Below are 20,705 nucleotides of genomic sequence, written 5' to 3' on the forward strand. Positions count from 1 at the left end.
AATTATTAGGTAGGTACATCCTTAGTACACAAATATATATACTATATTATATATACATAAGCAGATGTGAAGGCATACACATAAATAGGTAGTACACAATAATATTATTATATACATAGGTAGACTGATAAATAAAGATTCACTGGATAAATAATTACACTCACAGTTATACAGTTAATAAAGTATTTAAGTAGGTAGTAAGATTGATTGTCGGTGGAGTCTAAAGGACAATGGCAGAGTTCTAAGGACGTTTGGTACCCCTATGAAAATGACGGGTTCCGTAATGAAAGTACCATGTTTAGAGAGTCACTGTATAGGTACACAAATAAATAAATTACTAGATTTTTAGAAGCTGGGCGAAATGAGAAAAATGAAGAAAAATAATGTTTAAAAAGTAGTCGTAATGGAACGTAAACATTAATACAGGGAGAATGGAACGTCAAGTGAAGTAATGTTTATGCCAAGTACTCTGTGATTTACGTCATAAATGTCTAGGTTGGATCTCAGTATAATGATAAAAATTGACAAACCAGAGCAGAAAAATTGAAATGATAAAAAATGTGTCATGTCAACAACTAAACGTCAACACCATGTCAACACTTGAACAACACAAGACGAACAACGTGAATAATAATTTGATAACCCCGGTGCATTTGGCTAGGATTCGGGTCCGTGATAGCTCTGTCTGCGACTGCGGTGCCAGTGAAGGAACTGTTGATCATCTCTTCTTCGAATGTCCCAATCTTCAATCTTCTTTATATGATATCCTCCCTCCCACTATCCCCAAACCTGTAAATACTAACTATCTTCTAACCCTTGTACATACTCCCCTTGTTAATATACTGTACAAATTCCTTAAGACTAACAATATTAAACTGTAAATGTGTTTGTTCATATATACTAACAAATCTAACCTTTACTTGTGATGTCTTTTTGTACATATATTGTGTTTGTCTGGTTGTTTCAGGTTTTAACTGTACATATAGTCTAAAATAACCGTAACGACTGCTTTTCAATACCGTGAGCATTGGTCACCTGACTCTGGCCCAGTTAGCCGTGTTAGTCACACACGGCAAAGAGCCATTCATCCAAAATTGATTGATAATTTGATAATAATATGTTAGGTATATCAAGTTATATGTTTACGTTTAAATAAATACGGGACGTGCAACGTACATAATAAATATAATGATTTTATTAATATTATCGACTAGATCAGGCTACTACTTTCATCATGGAATAATGTTATACTTATCCAACTTCTGAAGTTTTAAATTACCATTCCGCAACAGGGATCTGCTATGCCATTTCGAAATGCTATATGTAAAGGTTCTACTATATGGGTATGCATTTGGCGAGTAATGTAATGAAATAAAATATACTGTTTAAAAGATCATTGTTTTATTTACATAACATAATTTGCCTGGAATCAACTTTAGGAATTTTATGTTCCTATTACCTACTCTATTCTATACTCTGTTGGGGTGTAAGTACCTGCACCTGGCTCTCTAGATGTGCTAAATCTAGATAGGTATGCAGGTTTCCTTCACTGTAAGTGTGATGGTATACATTTTAATTAAATTCAAAGAACACATTGGCACATGTCAGCGCCGGGATTCGAACTGCAGAACGCAGTTGCTCTTCTCATATTTGACTTAGGTATTTATCATCCTATGGTTCATAGAAAATATTGTCAGGATTTTGCGTGTTTTTGTTCTGCTGCTTCTGCAGGTTCCTGATGAAGAAGTGGGACGGGAGCCTGCCGATGAGGTGGAACAGGAACCGGGTCTGGTTCTCCCCTTTGTCACATTTGTTCTATATCTTCAGCAGTTTCAGCGGTATTCAAAATATTAAATAATTAGGTTAGGTAATGGAAAATGAAATAACAACTACTATGACAAGATTGACAAGCAAGATTCAGTGTTACTAGATTTAAATATTCAAAAAATATCGATTATAGTGAATCGAATAAAGAGAAAAAGAAAATGGTTTACTATGAATAAAAGTCTTCAAGACTTAAATATAATGATATTTTATAAACCAAATGTACTAGTTTTGGCACAAATAGTACCAGAACATGTAATTTATTGATAAATAAAATATCTTTTGTATTTAATATTGTATCGATATTTCTATTCGATTACTTTGTTGCTCGGATTTGCTGGTAATATTCCAAGGGCTGGCATCACAGTTGTTACGTTCCGTTCTCTGTATGTTTGTTTTTACGTTCCATTATCCTTAGATTTAAATATTATTCGTTTATATTTTTCTCTTTTCCCCCGACTTCTAAAAATATTGTAAATACTGAAAATACCTTATCTACACTGTATTAATAAATGGTGAAAACATGGTTCTGAAACGCTCCAAAAAATTGGCGGTACGAGGACTGCCGTTCTCCTTTAACTTATACTTAATTACAAATTGATAAGAGTATAAGGGAGAGGTTACATTCACCGGGTGAATTTGATTGGATTTCAGGAGTTCGTATGGTTATAATTTGTAATTTAATATGGTGATTATTTGGTTTTTAAAAGCATTTTTAGACAAGTGGAAGATATCTACTACAGAGAATTTATTATTGTAAGTATTTGGTAATCTAAAATTTACACAGTTTGAGGCGTAGTTTGTACGCACAGTAGGGACGTAAAAAAGTTTTTGCTTTGTGTTTCTCGTACGCAGCGAAGGAGCTAGAAATCGCAATATGTTATTTACCAGTGTAGGGCAGTCTATGGCCCCAGAACAAATATCATGCAGGAGAGACATGTCACATAGTAACCGTCTATTATGAAGCGTCATTAACTTATGATGCATACATGATTCCGTGTAATCTTGGCTAACTTTGGTGAATTTAAAGTTTAAATATTTAACAAATTTCTGTTGAATACTTTCGATGCTGTGATCGTAAATTATATATTGGGGGTTTCAGATGGAACTACAGTATTCTAATGTACTACGTACATATGCAAAGTATAGCATTCTGACACACATTTCATCAGTAAACGGTTTACAAGTTCTAATAACGAAGCCAAGATTTCTGTACGCTCGATTGACTATTGATTCAATGTGTGCTGAGAAGGTGAGTTTAGCGTCCAGTATAACACCGAGATCTCTTACAGATGATATTTTAGTTAACTTGTTATTGTTTAGGGTGTAATTAAACTCTATAGTTTTATTGCGTCTACTGAAACTAATTTGTTGACATTTTGCCACATTCACACCGATTCTATTTTTATGGTAATACACGCTAAGATTATTCAGATCTCTTTGCAATTTAACGCAATCTTCGATGTTTTTGATTTCGAGATAGACCTTCTTATCATCAGCATAAAGCAGAAACTTTGAATGTTCAAAACATTCATTAATATCGTATAGAAAAGCAGCATACAACAAAGGCCCCAGCAGAGAACCCTGCGGTACACCCGAGGGAACATGAATAAAGTTAGACCTGCATCCTCCCACGACCACTGCCTGCTGGCGATTCGTGACGTACGACCGTATCCAACGCAACAAGTCACCATGAATGCCAAGCTCCTGAAGTTTTTTCAACAGGATGACGTGGTCCACACGGTCAAAAGCTTTTTCAAAGTCCGTGTAGACCACGTCAACCTGACCATGAGAACTCATGCCCTGCAAGACATCACTAACAAAAACAGAAAGATTAGATGTAGTAGATCGACCCCTGACAAATCCATGTTGTTCATTAGGGACTCCCTGCATAATTACTGGGTATATATTGTCATATACAATTTTTTCAAAAACTTTTCCGAAAATGTTCAATATAGAAATTGGCCTGTAGTGTTCTATAGTAGTTTTTGAGCCTTTTTTATGGACAGGCACAATGTGAGCTTCTTTCCATCGGGAAGGATATATACCATCTCTTATGGAACGGAAAAAGATAATAGTCAAGGGTTTTGATAGGGACTTAGCGCACTTTACTATGAAGCTTGGTGGTATACCATCGCTGCCCGGGCCTTTACTCACATCTAGATTTAAAAGTAATTTTTGAACGAGGTCCTCATTTACATTGAATGTGCTCACAGTATTATTATATGATCTTTTAGATCTATCATTGTCGTAGAAAGGCGCGGGTTGGATAAACATATTCTCAAAGAATTTACTGAAGGCTTCGCATATTTCGATATCGGTACCGAGGATTTTACCGTCAGTGAACATAGTGCTGGGATATGCAGTATTCGATTTTCTTTTCGAGTTCACATAATTCCATATTAATTTTGGATGTGTTTTTATCGCCTCCTGTGATCTTATAATATAATCTCTGTAACATTGCTGCTGTAGTGACTTTTGCCTAGTACGGAGCATTTTAAAAGTGTCATAGTCTAAGGGATTTTTATATCTTTTCCAATTATTATGGGCTTTAGTTTTCTCCTTTATAACACATATAAGCGCTCTACTGTACCATACTGGATATCGCTTTGTAACATTACCTAATATTTTGGGAACAAATTTATCAATTAAGTCATTAACTATGTTATAAAAAACATTTACAGAATCATCAACGGTGCCAACATGTAATAGGTCGTTCCATTTGATATTTTCAAGTTCCTTGTTTATGAGATCGTAATTGGCTTTTCTAAATAGATACTTAAGGCGAGGTACTTTAGGGAGAGGAGAAAACTTTAAATCAGACGCATCTATACTTAGTGTAGTGTGGCTAGGGTCTTCTTTTACCAAGGGACTATCGGAAGCAGAAATATTCAATGGGAAGTTTGAGAAAACAAGGTCCAGGGTGTTGCCAGATACATTGGTAAACCTGTTGTACTGACTAAATCCTAGGAAATTTGTGTGGTTAATTAAATCAGTGGTCGAATTTTGTAATTCGATTGTCCCTTTTTTTAAGTAAGTAGGACCGCTATTTTCCCAGCGCACAAGGCTTAAATTAAAGTCCCCGATTAATAAAAAATTATCATTTGGACATGAAGTTACAAGAGGAGTGATCCATTCGCTTAGGTTAGTGAGGCGAGATGGCAACTTTCGATCTGGCGGCATGTAAACCAGCCCGATGTGCAGATCCTTTTCCGAGCCAAGGGCACGGCCATTTATACTTACCCATAGACACTCGACATCGAGATCGTCGCGCTGCCAGTCCGGCCTGGCCCGCGCACTGAGCTGCGACGAACATAGGACCATCACGCTCCCGCCAAGCGAGCCCCTGTCGCGACGGAATACATTGTACCTATTGTCAGTCAGCTCAGAGTCCAAAATGCCATCACATAACCAGGATTCAGTAATTAATATTATGTCATGAGTGGAGGCTAAAACATTATTATAAAACTGATTAGTTTTCGTTCGTAGTCCACGTACGTTTTGGTAAAAAAGTTGTAATTTATTCATTATTGAGTAAGAAAAAACATCCTATAGTCTATACAATAAAGTTTAATGTGGGGTAACATTGTTGCCTGTAGGCACAGGAGCCGAGACAAACTACATGCCAGCGGCAGCGTGAGTATTATAGATAAACGGTTATGTTGAATAATAGTAATAGTAAGTATATATATTGTATGCGTTGTTTTGATTTGAATGTAAGTTTTATTGTGTGATGTGTGTGATGTGTATGTTATGTTATTTACGTTAATAATTATTATGGATGTATTGTACTTATGATAAGAACAAAAGTTAAGATTACTATTTATTTTACAATGCTTTTCAAGTCTGATTCTTTGGTGATAAGAATAAACGGAGAGTTCTCTGACTTTCTCATGTAAATTCGACAGTTTTTTGACCATACAAACTTGTACCCTGCCTCCTTGGCGAGGTCTTTTGTTTTAGATAGCAGAACTTTGTTCTTAACAGTAAGGTGCTCGTTAATGTAAATCTTGCGGTGATCACCGTCCATTCCTATGTCTTTAGTGGTAATGCTGCGGCACTTTTTGAAGGCAGACAGTAGGGTGTCCTTGGTAGCTCGTTCCTTGAACTGCGCCACAATGGCCCTGGGACGGCCGCCGCCAGCGCGCTTCGCCTGCACGCGGTTCACGAACACCAGGTCGTCACTTGTCACCTTCACTCCCGTGTGCTCAGCAAGCATTCCAATTATGTGTGAAAGTGATTCCTTATTGTTTTCCGGCACACCGACGACTTCAATATTTTTGATACGAGCCCACTGCTCCTGCTTTGAGAAGTCATTCTCTAGGTCTGAAAGGCGTCCGTGCAGCTCGTTGACACTCTCATGCAGGGACAGGATCTCTTCCTTAAGTTTCTGCATTTGCGAAGCTTGGGAGTCCATTTCTTTTTTGATGGAGTCATACATACCACTCATGGCTTGGACCGATTTCTCAAGTTCTTTAATGAGGCTGTTCATTGGGCGCAATTCATCAGAGATAACAGTGCGTACGACTTTAGGTAATTCGCTTCGTATGGTGTTCAGAATTTCTTCTCTCATACTTGCTAAGAAGTCCTGCTGCTGTTTTTTATCCTGCTGCTGGGTACCTCGACGTACAGTGACATTCTCCGCGCTGCTGCCCTTCCCATCGTCTTTAGATGACCTGATGGGCGTATTGTCCCGGTTGGCGCGCGGCTCCTTCACCTTGCATGACGGGCACTTCCAGGTCAGTCGTTGTTCCTTATCATCCTTTATAGATGGGTTCATGCAGGCAAAGTGCAGTCCTTTCGTGCAAGATGCTTGAGTGCATGTTATGCTATTGTTAGCATCCATCATCTTGTTACATGAGTCGCACTTAGCCATTTTACCGTTGTAGGATACGGCGACCAGACCTTGTGTATTAATTTCACTTTATCAACTTTATTTATTCTAAGATTTTTAGAAATGTTGTCGGATAATTTTCTTAAAGCTGCGGCAGTTGTGGAGCATAATCGAGGGGGCATAATAATTCTTTCAAAAGATTTTTGATCAATGATTTCGGGTTGTTGTATCTTTCGCATGATAACTGCCAACCTATCAAAAAACATTCCTCGGAATATTCGTGGGAACTAGTTAACAACATCCTGTTTAGGTAGGTACATAAATTTTTTAATTGATTTTAAGGGTGGAATAGAATAGAATAGTTTTTTATTACACGTAAAATTCGTAGGATTCGTCCAAACATTTTTATTTTTTATTTTTATTTTACAAAAATAGACACACCAACAGCACATATGATCATACATTATCAAGACATAATTAAAGGTTAGTATTATTATTCTATCTATGCACCAATTACAGGCGTGCAACAGCATTCAATAGGACTAACGTAAACAGTAATTTAAAATTTAAATAAAATTATTGTTAACATGCAAAATCTAAACTAAAATATACAATATTTAAGGCCATGTACAAAAGAATTATAATATACATATATTTACAAACCTAAATTGCTAAAATGAATTAAAAATAAATTAAGAATATATACAAATAAAATCGATTTATAATAATTATTAAGAATGTCTAAAATAAAATAAAATTAAATCAAATTTGAAAAATTATGTTACATTAGTATTATTTGAAAATTAATGGTGATAATGATGGTTGCAGCAGTTTCTTCTTCCAAACAATAGGGGAGTCATTATAAATATCTAAGTTATATTTCGATTCTAACTCATTGTAGCACCTTTCAAACCGGTTTATCGGGGAAAATTTACCAAGTTGGGTTCGAGAGAAAGAAGGAGTAAATGTTTTTGTTTCCCTACACTTTCGGTGATTATGTTTGGGCACTGTGAAATTAATTTCCATCAATAAGTTGGGCTCAGACATAGTACCACTCAGCAATTTATGCAGACAGTTAAGGTCATGGTAGTCTCGTCTATGTTTAAGAGAATGCATTTTGAAGTAGCTTAGTCTATCCTCGTAGGAGCAGCGAGTATTAATATTAGAATTACTGGATTTAAATGCTAGAAACCTAGTGAATGATCTTTGTACTCTTTCCAGTCGATCGATGTGCACCTGGTATGAAGGGTTCCAGATCTGGCAGCCGTACTCGAGACGTGATAGAACTAAGGCATTGTAAAGTGTTTTAAAACTTTGAATCCTTTTAAATCCTTTAGCTATGCGCTTAATGAAGCCTAACATTTTGTTGCTTGACTTAGCAACATGCTCTATATGGCTGATAAAGTTCAATTTCGAATCAAGAATGATGCCCAAATCCCTTATCGTATTAACTTCTTGCAAAACAGTGGCATCCAGAGTATAATGAGATAACAAGGGGAGTCTTTTGCGAGTAAATTTTATATGGAAGCATTTGCTTGCATTTAATTTCATATGGTTAATGGTGCACCAGTTGTTTATGTTTTCCAAATCATTCTGCAGTAGCTGAGAGTCTGTTTCAGAGTTTATTTGTTTGTAGAGTTTAAGATCATCAGCAAATAGAAGACATTTGCTGTGCTTGATTACTGATACAATATCGTTGATAAATATATTAAATAATAAGGGCCCAAGATGCGAGCCCTGAGGTACACCTGATGTAGAAAAATATGGCTCTGAGCAGAAACCATCCTTGGCTACGCGTTGGCTACGATCTGTCAGATAAGATTTGAACCAACCCCACATCTCACCAGTAATCCCAAAGTTATAGCGCATTTTATGCAATAGAATATTGTGATCAACCTTATCAAAGGCGCTACTGAAGTCTGTGTAGATTGTGTCAGTTTGGTTACCAGAATCAATAGAGTATGTGAGATCGGTAATAAAGGACAATAGATTTGTTGTTGTCGACTTTCTAGGCACAAAACCATGTTGCAGAGGAGAAAGTAACGTTTTCACATGACCATGTAACACAGGATAAACCAAACTCTCAAAGACCTTGGAAAATATTGCTAAAAGTGAAACAGGTCTGTAATTTCCAACATTAGAAGCATCGCCTTTTTTATAAATAGGTACCACCATAGCTTCTTTCCAGAGTTTAGGGAAAGTAGATGTTTTCATAGACCGATTGAAAATTAATGATAGAGGTAGTGCTAAACTTCTCGAACATCTTTTGACAAATACAGACGGGATCCCGTCAGGGCCTGCTCCCTTACTGGGGTCGAGAGATCCCAGAGCTTTTAGGACGGAATTTTCAGTGACTTTAAATTTGCAGAGAGTTGAGGAATTGGATTCGTTCCCAATTGAATCACCAGATGTATGAGCCACCGGCATGAAAGTCTCAGAAAAATGACTTGCAAAAAGGTCGCAAATTTCTTTATTGCTATCAACAGTTGTATCTCCAAGACTCATACTACAAGGATATTCTGATTTACCATGCTGCGATTCCTTAACAAATGACCAAAACTTTTTAGGACAATTCACTAGGCTGAGCTCCACTGACTCCAGAAAATGTCTATAGTCGATCTTGATTTTATTATGAACTCTTGACCGAAGTAACTCAAACTCTAAACGGTCACGCGGATTATTAGTTTTCTTAAAAATAAGACGTTTCCTGTCCACGTAGCATTTTTATCAATGAGGTACTAAACCAAGAGGGATGGTTGCCTGAACGAGACCTGGCCTTAGGTATGTTATTTTCGATTATAGATTCAACCGACGAGTAAAATACTGCCACCATACTATCCACATTGTCACAAGATTCCAATAATGACTGCCAATCAATTTGACTAAGTTTTTCATTAACTATGGAATAATCAGCCTTTTTAAAATTGTATTTAGCGAATTTTTTCGTCTTAGATACTTTATTGGTAGCAATACAAACATCACGTTCACGAGAAACTATACCGGAATAATATTTATACGCGAGTAAATATCTGGGATAAATACATTTGCAAGGCAGGTTTTAGCACAGCCACTTCGGCATATATTTAATTTATGCTTAGGAAATTCCACATTCCCGGATAGGTGGAAAATCACACGGGTGATTCCAGTACCGAAGGGAGGAACCAGCAACCAAGCGGATGGATACAGACCGGTTGTTGTCCTCTCTGCTCCTGGGAAAGTGCTTGAATCGGCTATACAAAAGAGTGTCAGCGAACAAGTAAGGGTTCAACTGGATGATGCGCAGCATGGTTTCAGGGCTGGCCGTAGTACCACCAGCAACCTACTCAGCTACATGACATATGTTGTGCCGGCTATTGATGCCGGAGCTCAAGTTGATGCAGCGTATTTCGATTTCCGGAAAGCCTTTGATCTGGTGGATAACGATGCTCTGCTATGCTAAGGCAGCTGGCTACGGTAGGCTGCACGACACAACTTTTAAAGTTCTTTGCCAGTTACATGCGAGGTAGGCAGCAGTATGTGGAGTATAAGGATTGGCAATCAGACCCGTATAGCACCCTAACGGGAGTAAGCCAGGGTAGTAGCCTTGGGCTGCTAGAATTTTTAATATTAATTAATGATCTACCCAAAGTAGTGAAACACGCTAAATGCTTGCTATTTGCGGATGACCTGAAGTTGGCAGCCACGGTTCATACGCCAGAAGATGCTGAGCGGCTACAGGATGACATCGATCGGGTAGTGCAGTGGGCAAAAGATAATTCCCTTGAATTTAACGCTTCTAAGTGTAAAGTGCTCTCATTTACTAGGGCTCAGGAACCTGTCCAGTACACATACAGCGTAAATAGCACTCCAATGGTACATAACATATTTAATTCACAACTCACATTTGGAGACCATATCGTAGAAGTATGCAAAAGGGCGTTTCGGAACCTAGGATTTGTACTCAGGAGAGCCCAAGGGTTTACTAACGTAAGTGCGATACGCATTTTATATAACTCATTGGTGAGGAGCGCAATGGAGCATAATGCAATTATTTGGGCTCCGCATGAAGCTAAATATGTAGGAATGCTAGAACGAATACAAAATATTTTTTTAAGGTTTTTGTACAACAAGTTATACCTGTAAACCACCAAGTATCCTTTCTACCCACTCATGTATCCCACTTTGTTTATACTGGGCATGGTCGGATATTATGAGCTCAGGGTTAGGAGGGAACTTACTTTGGTAAAATATTTGTGGAAAGTACTAACCGGCAAAATCACAAACATGGATGTTTTAAAAACTATAGAATTGTCCGTACCAAATGAGTTCGTATATAGGCGCCGTCAGCCGCGTTTACTGACTGTATCGTGTGGCCGAACAAGATTACTGGAGCGGGCCCCGCTGACGCGCGCACTGCACCGTCTCAACGAGCTCGCCGACCAAATAGACGTGTTTACATGTACTGAGAGGCAGTTCACATATATCTTACCTAGTTTAAATACCTATTTATATTAAGTACTTAATTTCTGTTTTTAGTGTTATATTTTTATTGTAAACTTGTCGAATTGGCTTAGCTGTAAGGGTAGACTAAGTTATTGAAATAAATAAAATTTGCATTCTATTCTATCATGTTATACCATAAGTAAGTAATGTCACATAATTTTGAAATGATCTGATAACTTTACATTAGAACTCCCAACAAATTACTTGCATTATGGATATTGAATACCTTCATCATTTTTATTTTTTTTAACAAAATTTTAGAAGTACCTAGGTATTTGTCGGACATACTGAGACCGCACTGACCCTACAACTGTACGGCTCGGCTCACGTCCCTGTTTGGTGTCGGTATTATGAAAATTTAAATTTTTCATTCCTCGCGTTGACAGCTCCAAACGAAGCTTGCATACTATGTCGGTGGGTCTGGTAAAGCAGCAGTACCGTATAATGTGAGACTAAATACGCCATGTAAGGGTATGTCTCGATGGTGGTGGGGTGTCCCCCGACGATCCTGTTGGTGGGGGGCGCCGGGGGTGCGGGGGGCTCCCTCACAGTCACCGTGTCCTCACAGCTCCCTGAAAACATAATATTATATACCTACCGTACCGTTTACGTAGTCCATAATTTTTATGAGAACTTCCTGATCGCATAGGGTTAAAATTTACATTCTTAGGGCAGGGTAAATATACATACTTACCTTTATTGTTGAAGAAAAAAAAACACTCTTTTACTGGGGTTTGACTGTACCCTATAGGTAGCAAATATATAGCAATTCTTCTACTTTTTATATAGACTTTGATTAAGTAAATACCTACCTACTATATGAATACATAAAAATTGGTTAGGTTGCATTCTTTTACCTTTGAAAACTGAAGGAGATAAGTATAAAGTACCACATACACACATATGTATAAACATCTACCCAATTTTACTTTACCATACTTAACTATCGTAAATAATAAAGCTTACCATGGTAAAATAGCACAGTCATAATTAGTAACTTCATACTGAAACCCATCACTTTCCTGTTTATTTCCAGTCTCAAAAGTAATTAAAAATTGCGATGGCCAAGCCATGGCCATCGCAATTTTATTTATTGTAGCTTTTTAACTTGTCTACGGTGATGCAATGAGGACGGATATAAAAGTACAAGGAGTTGCAATAGTTGTACATTTTACCACTATTGAAACCGCCTGCACTTTAAAAACTATGATCAATAAAATTGTGATGGCCATGGCTTGGCCATCGAAATTTTTACTTACTTTTGAGACTGGAAAACAGGAAAGTGATGGGTTTCAGTATGAAGTTACTAATTATGACTGTGGTATTTTACAATGGTAAGCTTTATTATTTAGGGTAGCTAAGTATGGTATAGTAAAACTGGGTAGATATCTTGATCTATGTGGTACTTTATACTTAGCCTCTTCAGTTTTTAAAGATAAAAAATGTAACCTTATCAATTTTTATTTCTATGTATACATATTGATAATATAATATGATAATATGTGGGGACATCTCACGCACGGCCATCCGACCCCAAGCTAGGCAGAGCCTGTGTTATGGGTATCGGACAGCTGATATATCTACACAAATACATAGATAGATACATACTAAATATAAATATCAACACCCAAGACCCGAGTACAAATATTTGTCTTTAAACAAATATCTGCCCCAGCCGGGAATCGAACCCGGGACCTTCGGCATAGCAGTCAGGGCCACTAACCACTACGCCATTCGACCGTCATATTATAGGTACATACTTAATCAAAGTCTATTTAAAAAGTAGAAGAATTGCTATTTTTTGGTCTCTATAGGGTACAGTCTACCCCGAGTAACAGAGTGAAATTAATTTTGTATGTATTACCTTACCTGCCTTAAGAATGTCAATTTTAACCTTATACAATCCATACATTTTATGCGATCAGAAAGTTCTCATAAAAATTATGGACTATGTATAGGTAGGTGATATAATTATGTTTTCAGGGAGCTGTGAGGACTCGGTGACTGTCAGGGAGCCCCCCGAGCCCCCCGCCTACAGGATCGTCGGGGGACGACCCACCACCGTCGAGACATACCCTTACATGGCGTATTTAAGATCATTTTATACGGTACTGCTTCTTTACCAGACCCACCGACATATTATGCAAGCTTAGTTTAGAGCTGTCAACGCGAGCAATGAAAATATTAAATATTCATAATACCGACACCAAACAGGGACGTGAGCCGAGCCGTAGTACACAGTTTTACGGGTAGGGTCAATGCGTCTCAATACGACCGAGAAATACTTCTAAAATTTTGTTCAAAAAAATTAAAATGATGATGATATTCAATATCCATAATCAAGTTATTTGTTGGGAGTTCTGATATAAGTTATCACTTCAAAATTATGTGACATTACTTACTTATGATTTTGATTATAACTAATTAAGTAGAAACGTCAGTTTAAAGGGTTTTAAACTTCTACTGTATTATTATTAAAAAACATGTTTAATGTGTTATTAATTAAAAAATAATCATTTATAGGGCCTTTGATGCCAACTGATAGCGTTTACCATGTGTTTCTGTTTTGATGGTAAGGGCCAAAGACGTAAATTACGAAGTTACCTTTCTAAAGTCTTTGTCAAACCAGGACGCGTTACTAGCGCGCGTCATACGCAACGCAACGCTAGCGCTGGCGCTCTGTTTACCATAGTAGTACAACACATCTTGGCGTCATAGCGCGGCGTCAAGTTAGCGCTCTGACCCGCGCTAGTAATGCTTTCTGTTTCACGTGGCCTTATGTTATTTTAAATTTGCGTTTAGTTATATAGCCCTCATTGTAACGTACTTTATCACTGTATTTGCAGATGCGTGGTCAGAAACTGCTGCCAGAGGCCTGCGGGGGCGTGATACTCACACAGCACCACGTGCTGCACACTGCTTACATCGGTAATAAATTCCAAAATGTTGTAAGTACTTAGTTACGATTTTGCGGTCGGCCTTAATTATCATGAAGGTCTCACTATATTTCCCTGTCAGTAATTTATAAGCTACCTCAAAGAGCTTCGCTGCGCCTTTAAGGCGCTATTATACGCAGAACTAGCGCCGCCGGTGGATAAAAAATCATAACTTTCGTTTGAAATTGCCGAAGATACCAGAAACGGCCATCGTTAGCCATTTTTAGATTAACTTCTAGATTCCAAGCACAAGGGATTAGGAGGTAGGCATAGAAGTAGAAAAAAAGACGGAAGGAATCTCGCGAACTAAAAAGTGAGGCACCCAGAGTAAGTCAGTCCGTACTCCATTTAAAATCAACGGCCAATCAATTGAAGATGTTGACATCTTCACCTAGCTGGGAAGCAAAATCACACCAAATGGTGGAACTGACGAGGATATCCAGTGATGTAATACTTTTGCAGAAGGATCTTTCACAGGTTTTACAATGGAGTATCGTGAACAAATTACCTCTGAACACAAAAAAATGTAAATATATATCCTTTACAAAAAAAAAAACACCAATTTTAGCTTCTTATGGACTAGACGGGAAAACACTCGATAAAGTTACAGAAATAAAAGACCTGGGGGTTACTATTGATGATCGCTTAACCTTCAATGTCCATACAAATAATATAGTAAAAAAAAGCCTCGCTATGTTAGGTTTCATATGGCGAAATTGCCGTGAGTTCAGAAATGAAAATACTCTTAAAATAGCTTATTGTGCATTGGTCCGTAGTTCTCTAGAATACTGTTCTACCATTTGGAACCCTCACTATAATTGCCATATAGAAAGAATCGAACGAGTACAAAGACGTTTTCTATACTATCTGAGTGGACATCAAGGCAAACGTCGTAGTCTGGCGCATTACTATGAACGATTACGTTATTTTAATTTACTTTCGCTAGAAGATAGACGTCGAAACGCTGATCAGATATTCCTCTACAAAATTTTCAACAACAAAGTTATGTGTCCTCTTCTGCTTTCTAAACTTAACATAGTTGTTCCGCGTCGTGGTGCTCGCATTGCAAACTATCGTCCATTTTATATTCGTGCTGCAAAAACTAATGTTGGAAAATTCTCAATTTTAAACAGAATATGTAGACAGCATAACGAACTTTTTGTAAAAGACCCGCAAAAATTTGATCTGTTTTCATGTCGTTTAGAAAAATTCAAAAAAAATCTTTTATTAAGTACTTAATTCATAAAAAATTCGTGTAAAATTTGTTATGTAAAATGTTTAGTTTTAACTTGTATAAATTTAAGATATTAAGTTATATGCCGGCTATTAGTGCATAAGTTTTGCTCGATTGTGTTGTAAATGTTGTGTTTTTCTGTAATTGGATGCCCACTGTGGCATGTATTGTGATGTTTTCTTTTTATAAATGTAAAGTGTGTGTCTGTTGAAAAACCTAATCAATAAATAAATAAATAAATATCGGCAACCGCATCAACAAAGCCCGTGGAGCTTTTGCCATGTTAAGCCCAGTGTGGAGGTCTTCCGCATTCCGTCTCCAAACCAAGATCCGCCTGTTCAAGGCGTGCGTAAAGACCGTTCTCCTCTACGGTTGCGAAACTTGGAAGAAAACGGTTCAAACAACGAACAAGCTACAGGTTTTCGTAAACAGATGCTTACGCAATATCCTAGAGATCCGTTGGTTTGACTTTGTCTCCAACGAGGAACTTTGGCGCAGAACACATCAAAAACCTGTAGCAGAAACCGTAAAAGAACGCAAATGGAGATGGATAGGACACGTTCTCAGGCGTACTGAAGACGTCCCAAAGGAAGCGCTGACATGGCACCCCGAGGGCGGTAAACGAAGACTCGGCAGACCGCGAGAGACATGGCAGCGCTCTGTGAAAAAGGAAATGGGCCAGGCGGGGATGTCTTGGGCGGATGTCTCTGAGCTGGCCCAAGATCGTAAAGAATGGCGGCGCTTCACTTCGGCCCTTTGAATCCCAGCGGAGATTGGGAATAAGGAAGTAAGTATAAGTAGGTTCTAAAATTGGCGACGAAGACGCCAGCGGGCGCAGCCGCGATAGCCACTATATCTATAAAATTGAATAGAATATTCTTTATTTTGCACTTAAAAATATTACAATTTCAAAATTTTTATATAAAATAGTACAAAAATAACAAATTAGTCAATCCAAAAGAGAAGCCGATGTGAATTGTGTTACAGGTGTGAACCCTTTGCCACTGCAGTATCAAGTCATGCGGTGAATGATCTAGGTACACCATACCTATAAAATCTTTCCAGAAAAATCAATGACACTACAGCTGTTACTGGCACTACCATCTTGAGGGCATCTGAAGTTGTCATTCGCGTCGGATCCTCCTACAATGACCGCGGAGGCTCAGAGCATGAGACGTCCAAGACCGTGGTCCACGAGGACTACAAATATTTGATCAGTTACGACAACGACGTGGCAGTGTTGGTGCTGCCGACCAGTATGAGCAACTACCGGAGCAGCTCGGTGCAGCCAGCCGCCATCCCCCCGGGGGGGTATGTGGTCCCGGACAACGCGTCTGTGGTAGCTGTCGGGTGGGGACTGACTGATGTGAGTATCAAACACTTCTCCTTGTGGATTTTATCGGCATTTATATGTTGGTAAGCTAATGACCTAATTTCTTATTTGATAATTAACGAATATATACCCCATGTTTGGCTGCCGCAATGAGCCCCTGAATCATTTCTGTCGGCTTCCTATACCACTACTGTAATACCCCGTAGATGAACTGCAGCAAGTCACTCCCCCTCGGCCTGCGGCACGTGGGGCTGCGCACGGTGGACCGGCGCACCTGCGGCGTGCGGTGGGGGCAGGTGGTCCCAGACCCCATGCTCTGCGCGGGGCTGCTTGGTGTTGGAGGTAAGCTCGTATATCCGACTCGTCGACAGGCTGAACCGACTTATGCAGATGATTGACGAGTATTATCGAGTGCGTTTGATGAAAAACCGACCCGCTTCGAAGTCATAGGATTCATGAGTGTTTGTGAGAAAGTATGACTGTATATATATATCATACCTAGCTCGACTAACAATTAGAGTTTGTCCCCAGGAGCCGGTGCTTGCAGGGGTGACTCAGGTGGTCCCCTGGTGTACAACGGGGTGGTGGTGGGGGTGACCTCATTTGCGATGAGATGCGACGATTCCTTCTACCCTCATGTGTTCATGCGCGTCTCTAGCTACACCGACTGGATCAACAACACTGTAAGTAGTATAATGAAATATAGAAATAGAATAGAACTTTGGGCCGGTGCCTTGCTGTACTGCTCCCTTGCACCCCACGGCTGAGAATGCCCCCCCTTAAATAGTTTCTTCTCTTAACATTTCTTTATGACGAATAAGACCTCAGTATGGTGAGCAAATTTGATGAAATTAGGTAGGTACTTAAGTACAGTAGGAAGATGATACCCTCGATTTACATTATAATTTTAAACTTTCCAGGTAAGTCAAAACCAGGTTGTGGCTGTGCACAAGAACAGTCACAACACCGCCGTGGCAGCTGACGTCACCAGTCTGATGCTACTCGCCTTCGCAACGTCAATTTGGATATCGTTTTCCGAAATCTGATTATTTTTTTAAGTAAGATGATAGAGTGTTAAAAAGAGGATGGGCGTTTTGGGACCTACGTCCAATAAAGATGAGTAACACATCGAACACGTATTTTTAAAATGGGAGATATTACTTTCAACAGGTTTTATTTACTGATATATAATAAAATAAAATAATATAAAAATTAATGTCAAAAAATAACAAAAACATGAAAATTACAGAAACAAAATAGGGCAAAACACCCAGTAACTGACCACCTTAAGGGAGTTGTTCCAGTAATTTATCTGTAGCGGGCTCAATTCTTATCGCTTATTAAATCCGATTTTTGTTTTAGAAACTAGAATAACAGAGCTACATTCCTGAGTAAATAGCAAACATGTAGAAGTAACTCATTTTTTTATACATTTTTGCAAACAAAAAGTAGTGATTTTCCCAGTAACTGACCACTAAAATCTAGTAACTGACCACACTCGATGCCAGTAACTGACCACCAATTTAAAATGGTTTAAAAATGGAATTATGATTAAATCTTATTATTATTTATTTATTTGATTACTTCATGTAATAGTACCGATCCTCTGGTCTCTTTTAATGTGTGACACATCACTTTTGCTCAAGGTTTCTTAACTGAAAAGTGCATTAAATTAATTTATCAGATTAATGCATAATTTAAATGATATCTTATCCTAATAATCAACCATTTATTTATTAAAAACACAAGTTTATGCATTTTTGTTAAATACTAAAAACAAAGGAATAAACACACATGCACATAGTGAACACGCATTTTAAATTTACAGCTTTCAGGGAGATTAAGTGGCCCAAATATAGTACCTTCAGATAAGTCACAGAAAGGGCGATTTTGTTAGTCCGGAACAAGCCAGGATCAGTGGGACAGGCCCATGAAGCATTCATGGTGCCAGAAACGTGCATTTTCTTAAATATAAAGTAGCGAATCCAAGCGCTAAAGCCGGTCTTTTCCATATTCGGTATCAACTGATGAGGAGGAGGAATCGTGGCGGATTGTATTGTCGGCCTGGGAAAACATAAATTCCCCGCCGGAAAAGTAGGCCCTTTCCCCGCCGGTCCTTTCAAGGATGTAGGACCAGAGACAGATGGTTTTCATTATTGCTGAAACCCCACCCAGAGACTTTCAGTGCTAAAAGAGTCATTGAGGCTAGCCATTGTAATTATATGACCGAATCAGATATAGGGGGTTAGTTTTTCAGGATACAAAGATGGATGCCTTGACGAACGGGATTTCAATGACTTTGTTGAGGATTCAACTGGAATATTTAGGATGCTGTTGAAACGTGCTTTCGTAGGTAAGTATTTGGCCAAAGACAGGAGTAGTCATTTCTGCAAGGGGGACAGGGAATCTTTGCCTCGTTGAAGAGGCATCACTGAAGCAGAACATCGCTGTACTTTCTGCATTTTGTATAGCGTTGCCAGTGGATTCCGGATAGTTGTGGTATCGGTTCCAAATGGTTGGTCGTGGTAACAACTTATAGAAGAATGCCCCATTTCTTGTGTGCCAATTTTACCATTCTGTTTGAAATCCACTGGCCGTTCATAATGCCATTGAAGGGCGTGTTGGTGCACCGGCTGAGGGTGCTAGCATTGTAGTGATGCTTTCTTTTTCCTATTTTGCTGAAGTGGCTTTGCTTGTCTTTGGAAAAATGTGGAGGTGCGTTTCGTCGGTAACGTATATTCGGATTGGGTCATTAATAGCGTCATTGAGGTCTTGTTCGCCAAGTGCTTTTGTGCTCGGGGAACCAATTTCATCTGGTTCACAAGCGCTGGCATTGGTTAGGTAAGCCTTCAGCTGTTCTGAAGATAGCATTTGAGTATCTTTTCATAGAGTGAGATGGTGAAAGCCATTTGTCTCCTGGTCTTGCATTCTTGAAGGGACTGCTCCAAGGATTATCTTTAAGGAAAAATGGTGACATCTATCTTTATCCTGGAGAATCCACATTATCCTAGGCTGATAGTATGCTCCACTAGCGTTTTTATCTTCCTCATCAGCTAATACCGAATCTGGAATAAACTTGGACTTTGTGTTTGAATTCTATATATTTTAAAAGGTGCTTGCATGTCACCCTGAATTATTTTGGAATGTCTTGTTGATCCTAGTTTGTCTCAGACAAGTGGAATTGTCTTTTTTATACTTTTTTTGCTACCTTGGCGCTTCTTCATCTCGCTGAAAGCTGTAAAAATATATCATATATAATAATACCAGTAACTGACCACCAATTTACCCAATAACTGACCACCTACGTCAGTAAATGGAAGGAGTGAAGATAGAATGCTCATATTTTGACACAAGAAAATGGATCATATGAGCTTTAATATTACGTTCTTATTTTGCCTAAATTCAGCTTCAACCAAAAATCCCAATAACCGACATAGGTGGTCAGTTATTGGAAAATCGCTGTTTTGTCGTCCAGTAACTGTCCACCCCATTAAAAACAATCAAACGGGAAATAACAAGCTGAATCTTATCAAAAACGTAATCTTTATAATTAAATCTATATGGTATAATTTTTTCTTTCAATGATTTAAATTTTTTTCATGGTAAATTTTACGATCAAAAAATTCACTTACCTTAACAAATACGTTAGTCACAACTGCAATTTACTCGGTTCGCGCGCCAACTGAACTTTTTTGATCGCTCACTATCCATCTGTTGGCGGCTGGCAAAATCTTTGGTATCAGTAATGCTCTCAATGAACCACAAAATAGACTGGATGTTCACTAGATGGCCCTGCTTGGCTATATTTCTTATTTATTGGAGTTGAAGAGGAAGGTGGTCAGTTACTGGCACATGGTCAGTGTTGGATAAATATATTTAATAAAATAAATATTATATAGGTTTTTGCTCACGTGATGGTTCAAGGTCCAAAGCTCGGCGTGGAGGGCCCTCCCGATGCTTGAGTAATCCGTTTTAATCTTGAGGTTCTCACACAAAATCACATGTCCACTTATAATCGTATACACAAATATAATGCCTAATAGCAGCTGGTAATATTTAACC

The 20,705-nt window shown here is 38.4% G+C and overlaps 2 protein-coding genes across 6 annotated transcripts in view; one reads left to right on the top strand and one right to left on the bottom strand.

The window, feature by feature from the left end:
* Positions 1–12,228, bottom strand: part of LOC125490743 (trypsin CFT-1-like) — a 38,036-nt gene extending 25,808 nt beyond the window's left edge. For all 3 annotated transcript variants that reach the window (XR_007267886.1, XM_048630994.1, XM_048630993.1), the window contains exons 1-2: positions 12,107–12,228; positions 11,579–11,712 (exon numbers count right to left, since the gene is read on the bottom strand). Coding sequence is in view for 2 of the 3 variants with exons in the window: in XM_048630994.1 (XP_048486951.1) it covers positions 11,579–11,712; positions 12,107–12,155 (183 nt within the window). In the remaining variant the exon portion in view is untranslated. The remainder of the gene's footprint in view (positions 1–11,578; positions 11,713–12,106) is intronic.
* LOC119691823 (trypsin CFT-1-like) overlaps positions 1–20,705 on the top strand; it is a 238,995-nt gene that overhangs the window by 200,160 nt on the left and 18,130 nt on the right. The window contains exons 7-8 of one of the 3 annotated variants that reach the window (XM_048630989.1): positions 17,175–17,326; positions 17,564–17,848. The exons of 1 other annotated variant lie outside the window; for it this stretch is intronic. In XM_048630989.1, coding sequence (XP_048486946.1) covers positions 17,175–17,326; positions 17,564–17,689 — 278 coding nt within the window. In that variant the 3' untranslated portion in view covers positions 17,690–17,848. Of the gene's footprint in view, positions 1–17,174; positions 17,327–17,563; positions 17,849–20,705 lie in introns of those variants that run through there. One more of the 3 variants, XM_048630990.1, reaches the window with a different exon arrangement.

This window comes from Plutella xylostella, chromosome 27 (assembly GCF_932276165.1).
Source record: "Plutella xylostella chromosome 27, ilPluXylo3.1, whole genome shotgun sequence".
Lineage (NCBI taxonomy): Eukaryota > Metazoa > Arthropoda > Insecta > Lepidoptera > Plutellidae > Plutella > Plutella xylostella.